Source organism: Malaclemys terrapin, chromosome 22 (assembly GCF_027887155.1).
Source record: "Malaclemys terrapin pileata isolate rMalTer1 chromosome 22, rMalTer1.hap1, whole genome shotgun sequence".
Lineage (NCBI taxonomy): Eukaryota > Metazoa > Chordata > Testudines > Emydidae > Malaclemys > Malaclemys terrapin.
This window is the reverse complement of record NC_071526.1, coordinates 16,351,401-16,362,347: the sequence shown is the minus strand read 5'-3', so window position 1 is coordinate 16,362,347 and position 10,947 is coordinate 16,351,401. Positions and strand designations below refer to the sequence as shown.

Here is a 10,947-nt window from a genome sequence, read left to right as displayed (position 1 = left end):
GGGGCAAATTCTCACCCATGGGGGCGGGTGCTGTTGTTCTGTATCCCAGCTATGGTTAGGAAGAATCTTCACAACTGTGAGAGAAAGGGGGCCAGGACACCTGGGTTCTGTGTTCAACTCTCCTACTGCGTATGGGTGAGTCACTGCCCCACTCTGTGCCTCAGTTTCCCCACTGGTAAATGTGGCTAGCAACACCCAGCTCTCGGCAGGGGTGGGGGAGCGACAAGTGTTAATTTCTCCAAGTTCTGTCCCTCCTTTCCATCCCTGATCCTGCAGCGAGTGCTCTGTGGTTAGATTCCTGAGCCCCACCACAGTCCAGGCCAGCGCAGACCCTGGCTTGCACCATCAGCTGCCACATTGCTCAGTCAATCTGGCCTGGAGAGCAGGGAATGAAAAGGCCCATTATCCCTGCCAGTCACACACGGCTGATTCATCCCAGCCGGCACCAGGCTTTCCTGCTGGGCTAAGCACTACGGGCCGGTGTGGGCGGGGGGGCTGGGTCAGTGAAACAGGAACCCCCTTCACCTCTGCACAGAGTGACCCCCGGTGCTTTGGGCCCTGGACTCTGCGCCTTAGCTGTTAGGTCCCATTGTTCCCACCTGCAGCCCACTCAGGGCAGATGTGCGTGACGTAGGTCCGGGGCTGATGTGGGACCATGGCTGAGCTGTCTCTGGGAGCCAGGGCTGCGTCCCCACAGCCCCACTTGCAGTGCTGCCGGCCTCCTCGGGCTTGGGGAAGACTTAGAAGGGCTTTTCCTCTCGGAGTCCCCTTTTACAAACATGCACAGGTGCCGTGCCCTGCCCTGCCTCCAGCTGCCGCCCCATCCCCTGCGACACCGGGCGGATTAACCCTTGACACAGAGACGGCGCTCGGGGGCTGCGGAGATCAGACGTGCCACGCAGCCTGGCTGGGCTCTTTAAAGCCTCCCAGAGACCTGGCTCAGCCAGACGGCGAAGTGCAGCAGGGACGGGAACGCTGCCGACCCACCAGCCAGCCTCGCAGGGTAAGACACCAGCTTGGAGCAGCCTTTCAACCCAGGAACCTGAGTTTCCCACTGCACCCCCCCCCCCCCGACATTGCATTGCAGGGGAGTGCTCAGAACTAGCCAGTTCTTTGGATGGGGCCCTCGGAAGAAGGGGTAGGGCCCAGAGCCAATTTCCCCCCCTCTTCCAAGAGGAGCGACTGGCTGGGGGTGGGGGGCTTTAGCAGGGCAGGCTGCTTTCCCCTCCTTGAAAAAACATTTGGCTGCCCCTCCATAGCTGCTCTGGTTTCTACGCCAGCCGTAGAGCATGGAATGGTGGAGCCCTGTTATTCCCAGCGATGGGAAAGTCCTAGAGATCACTGGGCTCCTTCTTCTGCGATGTGGGACAGGCCGGCCGCTCAGCTGTGACAAACAACGCTTTTGGCTCAGCGCTGCAGAATGCAGCGGGGTAGCATTGGGTAAGAGTGAGCTTTGGAATTTGTATCCTGGGTGCCATGGGTGTGGGTGTGGGTGTGAAGAGTCTCTCTCTCTCTCTCTCTCCCCTTGGCCTGTCACTTTGCTGCTCTGTGCCTCAGTTTCCCCATCCATTCAAGAGGGATATGGCTGTATCACCTTTGTAGAGAGCTTTGAGAGCTACTGCTATTGATCCAGGGTGCATTATGAGGATCTATATTCCAAGCTAAGGGCCACTACTGCTTAGTAATAAACAGTCTAATGGGAAAGCTTAAGAGGGCCAAATCTTTTTCTGTTATCGAACTCACTGCTCTGCCAGTGGGCTTGGAAACAGAGCTGGTGTCCGCGGAATAGTCTAACACGTACTGTGTCATCGTGACATTTAAAAGAGCACCAGGTTTTTGCGGGCTCTCCACCCGCTGGTGTGTCTGTGTCTGCATGGCCCCCACCCTGCAGAGCCAGCTCCTGCGGGATTTAGATGCACTGGAGATGGCATGGCTGGGGTAGCTCCGTAGCACCCTAAAGCGCCATCCCAGGCAGGGACTCAGCTGGACAGGGCAATTCCAGATCTTAGTTGCCTTGGCTCTGGGGAGGAGAAGGGCGTACACACCTATTTGCTTCCTGCACATTCAGAGCTGGTAAATGTGCCAGCCCAGCAGACGGAGGCCCTCTGAATAGCTGCAGAGCAGGGACAGTCTTTCTGTGTGCTTGGCCTCGCTGCTGAGACTGCTAACGAGGGGCCCCCGCCAGTGTCCAGTGTGTCAGTGTTTCAAAAGCGTGCGGTGGGGGGAGACAGGAAACCTTTCTGGGTGTCAGTAAGTCCTAGAGCTGTGCGAGCTGGAAGCAGGGTCACAGGGGCAGTGATTCAACCTCAAGCTTCAGGGCTCCAACCGATCGCCTGCTGGGGTCAGGAAGGAATGTCCGACCCCCTGGTCTCAGCACTGAACAAGTGGATGAGTGCCTTTGCTGGAAGCTGGCCCCTCTCTGGGGCAGGGCAGTAGCTGCTGATCCGATCTGAGTTGCTCGTTCCTTCCCGGTGGGAACGTAGCCTGTTGTTGGTTCCCCACGTGGGAGGGGAGCATGTGGCTGGCAGCAGCGCAGGAAGAGTGGGCACAGCCGATGAACCAGTGATTGCCAGGCACAGAGAAGCCAGCGCCTGGCTCGGCCGAGGGGGAGCCGCACTGCCTGACTGGAGCAGGACGCAGGCAGGGACATTCCGACGGGCGCACATACGCGGCTGTGGCAGGAGTGCTAAGCCCCTGCAGCTGCGAGCTGGAGCCAGGGCAGCATCTCTGCGGGATCTTCGCTGGGTGGCTTAGACCCTCGGCCCTGGATGCAGCTGTGCCTCTGACTCACGGGGGCTTGTAAATCCCCCAGAAAATCCCTCTCTCTGTGACAGCCTGGAGGGCTGTGGGGTGGGGCCACGGATGAGGGGCTCAGGGCTGGGGCAGAGGGTTGGAGTGGGGGGGTGAGGGCTCTGGGGTTGAGGAGTTTGGGGTGTGGGAGGGGCTCAGGGCTAGGGCAGAGGGTTGGGGTGCGGGAGTGAGGGGTGTGGGGTGGGGCCAGGGATGAGGGGTTCAGGAGGGGGTGAGGGGTGGAGCAGAGGGGTGGGATGCGGGTGGGGGTGAGGGCTCTGGCTGGGGCTGGGGATGAGGGGTTTATGATGCAGGAGGGGTCTCAGGGCTGGGGCAGAGGGTTGGAGTGGGGGGGGTGAGGGCTCGGGTTGAGGGGTTTGGGCTGGGGTGTGTGGGAGGGGCTCAGGGTTAGGGCAGAGGGTTGGGGTGCGGGGGTGAGGGGTTCAGGAGGGGTAAGGGGTGGCTCAGAGGGGTTGGATGCGGGGGGGTGAGGGCTCTGGCTGGGGGTGTGGGCTTTGGCGGGGTGGGGCCTGGGATGAGAAGTTTGGGGGGCTGGGGCCAGAGAGGATGACTCCCCCCACCCCTCTGCCCCCCCTCTGCTGGATGGACAGGTCACGTAGAGAGTGGTGACAGGTTTCAGAGCGGTAGCCGTGTTAGTCTGTATCAGCAAAAAGAACGAGGAGTCCTTGTGGCACCTTAGAGACTAACACATTTATTTGAGCATAAGCTTTCGTGGGCTAGAACCCACTTCATCGGATGCATGCAGTGGAAAACACAGTAGGAAGATAGATATATACACAGAGAACATGAAACAATGGGTGTTGCCGTACCCACGCTAACGAGACTAATCAATTAAGGTGGGCAGGAGAAAAAAGGCTTTTGTAGTGATGACCAGGATGGCCCATTGCAAACAGCTGACACCTTCAACTGTTTGCAATGGGCCATCCTGATTATCACTGTTCTGCAGAGAGCTGCTGGGTTAAGGGCCAGGTTCTTCCCCTTTTTCAAACCGGGCTGGGCTGCCTAGTTCACATGGAGCGCTGAGCATCGGTGTCCTTTGACTTCAATGATTGGGGGGTGGGCTCCAGTCAGGCCAATGGGGCCGCGCGTGTTTGTGGGCGAATTCCCTGCCAGCCCACAGGGGCACCATTTCAGACTTTTCGGGGAGAGGAGGGGGAGAACTTTAACCATGATTCCAGAAGCTACTTAGGCAACTGAAAACACTTGTTTTTTGGCAGATAATAACTTAGAAATTATCTGACAGGAGCATTGTATCCAATTCCCTAGCAAGAAAGAAAATTCAATCAATATTAGACCCACTCAGCTCCAATACTAATGTGTTCTGACATCTTGTAGCAAGTCACTTATGGGACACTGGTGAGGTTTAAATTGTAATGTCTAGTTGTACTCAGATACTCTTACTGAAGTCAAAAGAGACCATCGTGATCATCTAGTCTGACCTCCAGCACATCGCAGGCCACAGAACCTCGCCCACCCCCTCCTGTAACAGACCCCAAACCTCTGGCTGAGTCACTGACGTCCTCAAGTCATGATTTAAAGACTTCAAGTTACAGAGAATTCACCACTGACACTAGTTTAAACCTGCAAGTGACCCGTGACCTATGCTGCAGAGGAAAGCGCAACCCTCCCCCACCCCCATGGTCTCTGCCAATTTGACCCAGGGAAAAATTCCTTCCTGACCCCAAATATGATGATTAGTTAGATCCTGAGCATGTGGGCAAGACCCACCACTAGCCCTTCCCAGCTAGTGTCCCTCTCCAGCCATTGGGGATTTTTGCTACAGGCAGTCGCCGATGGGCCACATGCCATTGTAGGCAGTCCTGTCATACCATCCCCTCTAGAAATGTACCAAGCTCAGTCTTGAAGCCAGTTAGGGTTTTTTTCCCCCACTGCTCCCTTTGGGAGGCTGCTCCAGAACTTCACTCCTCTGATGGTTAGAGACCTTCACCTAATTTCAAGCCTAAACTTGTTGATGGCCAGTTCATATCCATTTGTTCTGGGGTCCACATTGGTGCTTAATTTAAATAACTCCTCTCCCTCCCTGGTATTTATCCCTCTGATGTATTTATAGGGAACATTCATATCTCTCCTCAGCCTTCTATTGGTTAGGCTAAACAAGCCAAGCTCTTTGAGTCTCCTAAGGTAGGTTTTCCATTCCTCAGATCATCCTAGTAGCCCTTCTCTGTACCTGTTCCAGTTTGAATTAGTCTTTTTTAAACATGGGAGACTTGAACTGCACACAGGATTCCAGATGAGGTCTCACCAGTGCCTTGTATAATGGTACTAACACTTCCCTGTCTCTACTGGAAATACCTTGCCTGAAACACCCCAGGACCACATTAGCTTTTTCCACAGCCGCATCACATTGATGGTTCATTCATCCAGGTCTTTCTCCCCCTCGGTCACTTCCAACTGACACATCCCCAGCTTATAGCAAACATTCTTGTTGTTAGTCCCTAAGTACTTGCACTTTGCCCTATTAAATATCATCCCATTTCTATTACTCCAGTTTACAAGGTCATCCAGCTCTTCTTGTATGATATTCTGATCCTCCTCAGTATCAGCGATACCTCCCAACTTTGGGTCATCTGCATATTTTATTAGCACACGCCCACTTTTTGTGCCAACGTCAATAATACAAACGTTTAATAAGATTGTTCCCAAGACTGATCCCTGAAGAACTCAACTGGTAACCACCCTCTAGCCTGACAGTTCACCTTTCAGTATGACTTGTGGTAGTCTTCCCTTTAACCAGTTCCTTACCCACCTTTCAGTTCTCATATGAATCCCCATCTTATCCAATTTAATTAATTTCTCACGTGGAACGGCATCATAGGCTTTACTGAAATCCAGGTAGATTAGATCTACTGCATTTCTTTTGTCTAAAAAAATCAGTTCTCTTCTCAAAGAAAGACATGAGTAACTTTGTTACCGCCTCTTGAATACAACAATTGAAACAATTGTAGAAAAATCTATAATTATTTTCTATCATTTAGGCTACTTTTCCCAGTTCACCAAGCTTGGAACAGATCATTTAACTTTAGGAAACCTCCTAACAGCCCTTTCTTATCTTAATCCGCTGTTAATCACTCTCTTTATAAACAAAATTCTGAGTCCTGGACCCTGCCTCAGGGCACAAGCTGGGAGCAGCTCATCTCCTGTCTCCCCTACAGCACTCACTGCATTGCACACTCAGGATGCCTGCCTGAGGCTTGCAGTTTGGGGGGGCAAAGCCCTCCATGACCCCCCAAACTCCGCCTGTGGCCGCTGTGCTCATGTTTGCTCCGAGTCTTATGCTTCTAGGCTCTGCTGGGAGTTCAGTGCTTAGATGCTTGCTGGATGAATAGAGGAGCGTGTGTGGAGATGGATAGATAGAGGGGCTGTATGGAGAGAGGAGTGGGTGGCTGGATGGCTGATTGGAGGGGTGTGGATGGAGAGATAGCTGGAGGGGTATTTCTGGAGCTGGCTGGCTGGCTAGATCAATAGAGGGGATGGGTGGAGGGGGAGATAGATAGGTGGAGGCGTGGGATAGATGGAATTTCTCTGGAGTTTGAGGGGGGCCGGCTGGCTCCTCCTCCCCAGCAAGGGGTACTGGGGCCAGGTTGACGACACAGCTTTACGAGGAGCTCCTAATCAGTGTCAGTCCCCCGCCCAGCTCAGGACTCGGACCCCCTTTCAGGCACACCGCCCACGCCTCCCCTCTAACCCTGCCCCCTCTTGTCTTCCAGTGGTGCCGCGATGAACAATTGGACGGCCAGGCTGGAGGCGACGGAGGCACCCCTGGGCACTGCCCGCGGGGAGTGTGAGCCGAGTGACCCAGTGCAGTTTGTGCTGGTGCCCCTGGTGTACTGCCTGGTGCTCTGTGTGGGGCTGCCTGGCAATCTGGTGGCCCTGCTGGCCTTTCTGCAGAGTGGCCAGGTGAGGAAGGCCATCCGCATCTACCTCATCAACCTCACGCTGGCCGACATCCTCTTCAACCTCACCCTGCCCCTCTGGATTCCCTACTACTTGGCCGGGGGGCACTGGGCCCTCTCGGACGCCACCTGCCGTCTGGCCGGGGCTGCCTACTACATAGCCACCTACAGCGCCATCGCCTTCATGACCCTCATCAGCTTCAATCGCTACTGCACTGTCCGGGTGGCCAGGCTGGACCTGGCTCTGAACCGGCGCCACGGGGCCGTGGCAGCTTGCCTGACGGTCTGGCTGCTGTTCTTGGGCTGTGCCATCCCCTCCCTGGCAGCCCAGCAGACCTGGGCGGGCCCTCGGGGCACCAAGTGCTTTGAGCAGTTGGCGTGGCACAGGAACCTCTCCTACGCCGTGGTGGGCTTCTTCGCGGTCTCCTTCCTGGTGGTGCTGGGGGCGTACGCCTCCATCATGAGGTTGCTCTCGGCCACTGCCTCCCAGGGCAGCCACCGCCGGCTGGCCCGGGCCATGGTGCTGGGGATGCTGCTGGTGTTCGTGGTCTGCGTGGCCCCCTATCACCTCACCCTGGCCCCCTGGGTGGCCGGCCAGACGCAGACCCCCGGCTGCAGCCCACCCTCCACTCTGGACATCCTGCACACCCTGAGTGTGGCCCTGCTGAGTCTCAACAGCTGCATCGACCCGCTGATCTACTGCTTCTCAATCAAGTGCTTCCGGGCCGATCTGTGGAGGACGGCGCGCAAGATCGTCCGGTGCCTCCCACTGCCCCCGTCCCCGCTGGAGAGATCCATACCCAACGTCCGGTCCTCCTCCTTCACCTCCTCCTAGTGGGGCCACTGGGAGAATGGCTCACGGCTTAGCTCGGCTCCCTCTCCAGGGCACTGGTCCACCCTGGCACCAGCCTCCGGCGCCTTGGCCCCATTGTGAGAATCTGAACTCGCCACCAGAGCTCTTCCAGTTGGATGTGGAAGGTCGCCTGGTAACAGCATCTCCCTGGCCTGATGGGTGGGTGACCAATTGCCCAGTGGGAGCTGGAGATCCGCTCCCTGACACCATGCCCTGTGGCAGGAGGTTGGCAGGAACGGCTCTGCTGGCGAGTCTGAGCCAACCTGCCCGGATGCACCCGGCCCACCTGGATCTCACTTGCTGCCACCCCCAGGCGATCCAGCCCCCAGTGCTCCTCTGGGACATGGGCCTCCCAGGGCTTTGGCTGGATCTGAAGATTCGAGGGACGTGGACGGTGGCACGTCTCCCTCCTCAGCAGTGCTGGCCTTGTTGCCTTCATGCTGCTGCCAGGGAGAAAGGCTTCTCCAGGGCTGCTCCTGCCTGTTTTGGAACTCCTTCTTTGCTCAGCACGGGTGCAGAGCTGGCCCCCATCCTTGCCTTCCTGCTCCTCCAGTGGGTTAAATCCTCCTTGGGCAGATGTCCCCTACCATCACTGCTCAGGGCATGTCACTCATCCAGGCTGGATCGTGGGGACTTGAGCAATAGCAGCTCCTGGCCCTCCTGATGGGGCCGTGCCCCAGAGGGTTACGACAGGCTGTGAGTTGGTGGGAGGAATGCATGGCTTTGAATCTGGTGTAATGCCCACGGCCAGGCCCCCTCTCTAGCAGGGGCAGGACAGAGGATCCCGCCTGCTTGGAGACAAAGCTGCTTGGAAACGGGCCACATGAATTTGTGCCTAAACTGCGTTTTCTCCTCAAAGTTCTTTACCTCGTCTCCTTGCTTGGCGCGGCCGGAACGGAGCGCTGCAGCCAGCGCCCAGCAGGGACGGGTCATCGTCAGGCTGGGGTCTGCTCTCCCCAAAGGCCTGTTGACATAGGGTCTGTCATAGGCTGACACTGACCCTTTAAGAGGGAAGAAGCCCGTGCACCTGTGAATGGTCACTTGACCCTCACTTAGGCTTAATTAGGGTCTTAGAGGGGTAGAGACTGGATGAGCTGGGGACCTAGAGGGTCAGAGCTGCCTGGGACAAGCAAGAGGAGGAACAGTTGAGAGGTGCTGGGAGAGTTGGGGTGCTGCAGGCCCCCTGGAGCAAGGAGGAATTGCCTGGAGACCAGCAGGAGCCTGGCCATTGGCCTTCCTAAGCCGGAGAGCCGGGGCTGTGGTCAGGTCGAAGAGCCATGAGGTGGTCACTCTCAAGTGGCTGGCCGGGTGAGTGGGGGGGCTGCGCTGAGGGTGGAAAGGCACTGGGGACTGGGTGCTGATGGGCTCTCGGGCAGGTGACCTGGAAGTGATGTTTCTGGAAAGGGGAGTGGAAAACCAGCATGCACTGGTGTGTTTTACTGGGGGAACTGGGAGAAGCGTTTTCCCATGAGGGGTCCATGGACTAGTGCACGTGTACATGAATAAATTCTGCCCAGAGGTGGCATCATTTATAGCAGACAGTGAGAGAGACTGCTCTTTTTTGGGGGGCTGGGCTGAGGGGAAACTGAGGCACGTGCACCTCAGGTTGGGTGCCTTATTACAGGGCCACTGTAAGGTCCCTTCAATGCATTTTCCCCCGGCAGAAAGCCAGACAGCTAGTGCCAGGGGCCCCGTGGGGCACCGTTGTATGCAGTCCTTTGTGGTGACTGTGGACAGATATCTGTAGCTCACTCTCTAGTAGCAGTTCCCCAGACTAATGGGAAGGTGGCACAGCTGCTCCAGGGGGGTGGATCCATAGCCCTGAGTGGGTAGTGACCCAGGGGGGTTGCTGTACTGACAGGGAGGCGCTTACCTGTGGGGGAGGCTTTAGTAGCAGCCGTGGGGAAGATTACCTAGCAACGCCCCCTCTATGGCTGGATGTTACTAACTGGCTCTGCGTCTGCACATGTGTGTCTAATAACTGCTGGGTGTTTGACCCCCATCCCCGGATTCATTGATACCAAATGAGGCTATTTGGGTACTTAATTTTACTCCCCAGACCCAATGCAGCGAGCCCCCCTGAGCAGCAGGGTCTCCCCAGCCCCAGGTTTCGGCCTGGCGCTGTGTGCCCTGGAACCTCCCAATGTCCTGTCCCGTCTGCACCGGGTGGATGTTAAAGATCCTCGTGGCGCATCCCGTCAGAGCAGGCAGGGCTGGCCCCGAGTCCTCGGTCAGGGTTTCCCTCCCCCCCGGGGCGTGCGGCGTTGCTGTATGCCTGGCTGCTGCCCTCTGCCCCGAGGTGACCACGTTGCAGTGCATGGCATGTGCACGCGGTTGGTGAGGTGCTTTGGGAGGCTGGGGGATGAAAAGGGGCAGAGGGCACTGTTTGGTGTTAGCTGGGCGAACACATGGTGCCGTTGGGAAGTCAGTGCCATTGGCGGTGGGTCCTAGGGGCTATTACAGGGGAGCAGAGGGATGGAGCCAGGGCTCACCGGTCCCCGGGGGCTGCACGCTCTGAGACAGCACATGACGCTATTGTCTATCACCCTGCAGCACCGCTGGCACAAGCGGGGCTGGTGCTGGCTCTGGCTCTGAGCTCCGTGGATAATTGCTGGTAGGACAGATAGCACCGACCGTGGGCCTCATTTCTGTGGGCTGTTCGGTGGGGCCCTGCTGCCAGGCACTCCAGCTTTGCAGCCCATCCCATCCTGCCAACCCCCCTCGTTTGAGTGACAACCAGCCCAGGCAAGATGCCCAGGCCCACGCCAGGCATCTCCAGAGCTGCAGTTCCCAGCTGGGGCCTGGCTTGCCTCACCTGGGAGCAGGTGGCCTCTGTGGTGTGGCTCTCGAGGGACTGAGCTTGTGCCCTCTGGCGAGGGAGCGTAGTGCTGCTGACGAGACTGGCCAAGGCATTTGGCGGTTTCTGCTGTTGCCTGTGGACAGCCATTGTCTGCCTTGGGTTCTGGGTAGGCGGGTGCTGCTTGCTGGGATGCTGGGGAGAGATGGGCCGCCAGTCTCAAGTCTGCTGTAACTGAACTAGGGGCATTTTGGTCACTGACGTGTTTCAAAGCAAAACTAGTAGCCAGCCTGGCTGTGTCAGGAAGGAGGTAGCTTGTGTGAGAGACGCTGCAGCCCCACGAGCTGGGCTGGGAGGGACCTCGGGCGGTCAGCAAGTCCAGCCCCCTGCGCAGAGGCAGCACCAAGTAAACCCAGACCAGCCCTGACAGGGGTTTGTCCAACCTGTTCTTAAAAACCTCCAGCGGCGATTCCACGACCTCCCTTGGAAGCCTGTTCCAGAGCTTAACTACCCTTATCATTAGAACTGAATCCCCAACTATCGAATCCCCAGTCTCCTTTGCTGCACATTAA

General features: G+C 57.1%; 1 protein-coding gene across 1 annotated transcript; it reads left to right on the top strand.

The window, feature by feature from the left end:
- The first annotated feature begins 832 nt into the window (after positions 1-832).
- On the top strand, positions 833-9,056 carry LOC128827833 (platelet-activating factor receptor-like). The gene is made up of 2 exons (XM_054011980.1): positions 833-1,003; positions 6,540-9,056. Exon 2 carries the CDS (start codon positions 6,550-6,552, stop codon positions 7,558-7,560), a length of 1,011 nt encoding a protein of 336 aa, XP_053867955.1. The 5' UTR covers positions 833-1,003; positions 6,540-6,549; the 3' UTR covers positions 7,561-9,056.
- Positions 9,057-10,947: the final 1,891 nt, after the last annotated feature.